Source organism: Pyxicephalus adspersus, chromosome 1 (assembly GCF_032062135.1).
Source record: "Pyxicephalus adspersus chromosome 1, UCB_Pads_2.0, whole genome shotgun sequence".
NCBI classification, from domain to species: Eukaryota; Metazoa; Chordata; class Amphibia; order Anura; family Pyxicephalidae; genus Pyxicephalus; species Pyxicephalus adspersus.
Window position 1 is genome coordinate 1,563,409 of NC_092858.1, and position 2,975 is coordinate 1,566,383.

The 2,975-nt window shown below is 43.3% G+C and overlaps 1 protein-coding gene across 1 annotated transcript in view; it reads right to left on the reverse strand.

Moving 5' to 3' along the window:
• LOC140321791 (beta-arrestin-1-like) overlaps positions 1-2,784 on the reverse strand; it is a 47,861-nt gene extending 45,077 nt beyond the window's left edge. Inside the window, exon 1 of the mRNA XM_072398577.1 lies at positions 2,330-2,784. Coding sequence (XP_072254678.1) covers positions 2,330-2,349 — 20 coding nt within the window. The 5' untranslated portion in view covers positions 2,350-2,784. The remainder of the gene's footprint in view (positions 1-2,329) is intronic.
• Positions 2,785-2,975: the final 191 nt, after the last annotated feature.

A 2,975-nucleotide genomic window follows, 5' to 3' on the forward strand; every position in this document is an offset into this window, starting at 1 on the left:
CATCCCTCTCCATTCATCATTCACCCATCGCTCTACACCAATCATTCACCCATCTCTTAACATCTATCATTCACTCATCTCTCTCCATTCATCATTCACCCATCTCTCAACATCCATCATTCACCCATCCCTCTCCATTCATCATTCACTCATCCCTCTCCATTCATCATTCACCCATCGCTCTATACCAGTCATTCACCCATCTCTTAACATCTATCATTCACCCATCTCTCTCCATTCATCATTCACCCATCTCTCTAATAAATCCTAAATTCCCCTCCCCCTTCCCATCAAGCCGTTCCCTGAGTGAAAGGGGAACCAGGGGGGAGAAGTGACAGAGCCCAATGCCTTTACTGGGAGTTGTCCATGGGACCGGCGCCAGATTGTTAGGGAAGTTCAACTTCCTCAAATCCTCCAACATCAACAAACATCTCGATCCTAATGTATGAGAGCGAGAGCGCCCCCCGTATGTGTGAGGAGAAGGCAGGGAACTGCAGGGGGACCGGTCACCGGAGAAAGAGTAATACCACAATGGGTCAGAGCAAGCAGAACCGACCCAATATGAAGGGGCCCTGAGTGAATGATGATCTCCTATAGTTATAATGGAAGAGGGTGAATCATACACTCACCTGCTGGCGCCTCCAGCCATAAGGGTACAACGGGGGGGGGTAACGTGCTCCACTACCCGATACTAACATTTGCTGCAGATTATTCTGATATAGGAAAATACTTTCACCTGGAGACTAACTGAAGAATAGAAAATATTGTGCAACCAAAGCATACATTATTATTATTATTATTATTATTAATATTAATAAACAGGATTTATATAGCGCCAACATATTACACAGCGCTGTACATTAAATAGGGATACATAATACATAAATACCAATAATACTACTACTACTAATAATAATAATAATATTAAAAATAATAAAATAATAATACTAATACTAATAACAATAATACTAATAATAATAATAAGATTAATAATAATACTAATAATAATATTGATAACAATAATAATACTACAAATAATAATATAAATAATAATAATAATGATAATTGCTTGAACTTGTGCGGCCATCAATATTCTATTTTACCCAATCACAGCTTTTTGAACCTTCATCCATACTTTTTCGTTATAAAACCCCCATATAAGACGACGTGTCATACATCATAACCTTCCTCCAATATAAGTCCCCTGCACCTTGTGTGAGCCCAAACACCTCACATGTCTATACAATCCGATAGGAACAGATTGCACAGGTAGATTGTAAGGTGTGCAGCCGTACAATCATCAGAATGTTAATGAAGAGTGTAGAAGGAAAGGTACGGCAGGAATAATGATTTTTGTGATATTAAAGCAAATATGTACTATACAATGATACCACAACATTACATCTATTTGTACAATTTTGTGTATTTGCCCCAATCACATCCAGGAATGGAGTTCACAAGATCTCTGAAGCTATCCTGGGGTGGATTGTTTAAATGGCACTGAAGGGGTCAGTATGGGCTCTCTGGCTGCCCTGTGGCCCCCATACAACAAGCAGCTCTTCTGTATAATTGGTCACTCAGCAATCAGTGAGCCTTGGGTGCCCATTACCCGTCACCGGTTGTCCAACCTCAAACCATTATGGTGGGTTCTAACCAAACCAGGACACCCCATTAGACGGGCCCTTGGAGGAGCTCTGGCCCATCGTCATAATTTGGCCCTGGTCGGGGGTCAGATCTGGACACTTGTCTGTGCACTGCTTCCTATGATCTCCCCCAGGTCAGGGGCCATTGTACCCGTCCATGTTACCATTTCACCTGTCGGGGGTCATACTTTGGTTGAGCGGTGTATCTATGAATATATGAACAATATTTGTACAAACATCGAGGAATGAGAGGAAATAAAGACAACCCAATCAGGATTTTTCTATATTCTGTATGGGGTGACCCCCTGACCAATGGGATTATTTCTAGCTTCACACAATGATAATTTCGGGCAGACATCACAGTTCCTATGTATTGCATATATCTGCTAACATATACATTACAGGAGAATTCAGGAAAACATTGCTTCCAATCCGGTGCACATCTGCTATTCCCATCTACGGAACTCCCATGGATTTAAAGGGCGCCCTGGATCAATGCTGGGATGCTCCGGATGGAAGTCTGTGGGTTTCTGATATATTATCATATTATATTAGAGAGATCTAAGATTTATAGGGGCCCCCTTTATTGGCCCCATTCTCTCCCTGGTAATATGTCACCCATTGGGTGTTGAACCCTTGTGCAGCCTCATACGATGGTACAAGTGGCATTATTGGGAGACACTCACCTGGTGCCTTTGTCCCCCATTCCCAGGCTGTTCCTATGGACAGGTGATGCCGGTGACCAGGAGACCCTCAAGAGAACCTGTCTGCCAGCTGCTGGAGGTTCTGGGTCCGGAGTCCAGCCAGGAGCGGTGCTGAGATGGACAGAGGGGCTTTGTTTTGCAGAGCTGATCAGCTGGAAATAAACAAGAAATCCACAGTCCCCTCTCTGATGTAAATCCTGATGAGATTATAAAGGAGGGAAGGCATGAAATGAGAAGGAGGGGGAGAGTTCAGATGATTCCTCTTCTCTCTGGGTGCTGTATGTGGGCTGAGCCAGCTGACAGCTCTGAGTGCTGCCCTACAGATCCACCCTCAGCGCTGGGATCAGCACCGCTTCCTGCCAGATTACCATACACAGTACACAGGATGAGGATCATTCACACAGCTAACATGGCCTGTCCTCCTTCCAAAGCCTGGCCTGGAGCTGCTGGAGAGGAGCCTGCGTTATGTCATAATAATCACAGAAAAGGCATGCAACGTAGGAGGAAAAGCAATATAATACACCGCAATGTTGTGCAATAATACAAGAGGACACATAGTACAAAACAACATCACATATAACATAATGCAATATGCAATGCAATATAATCCAACATAAGAAATAACATA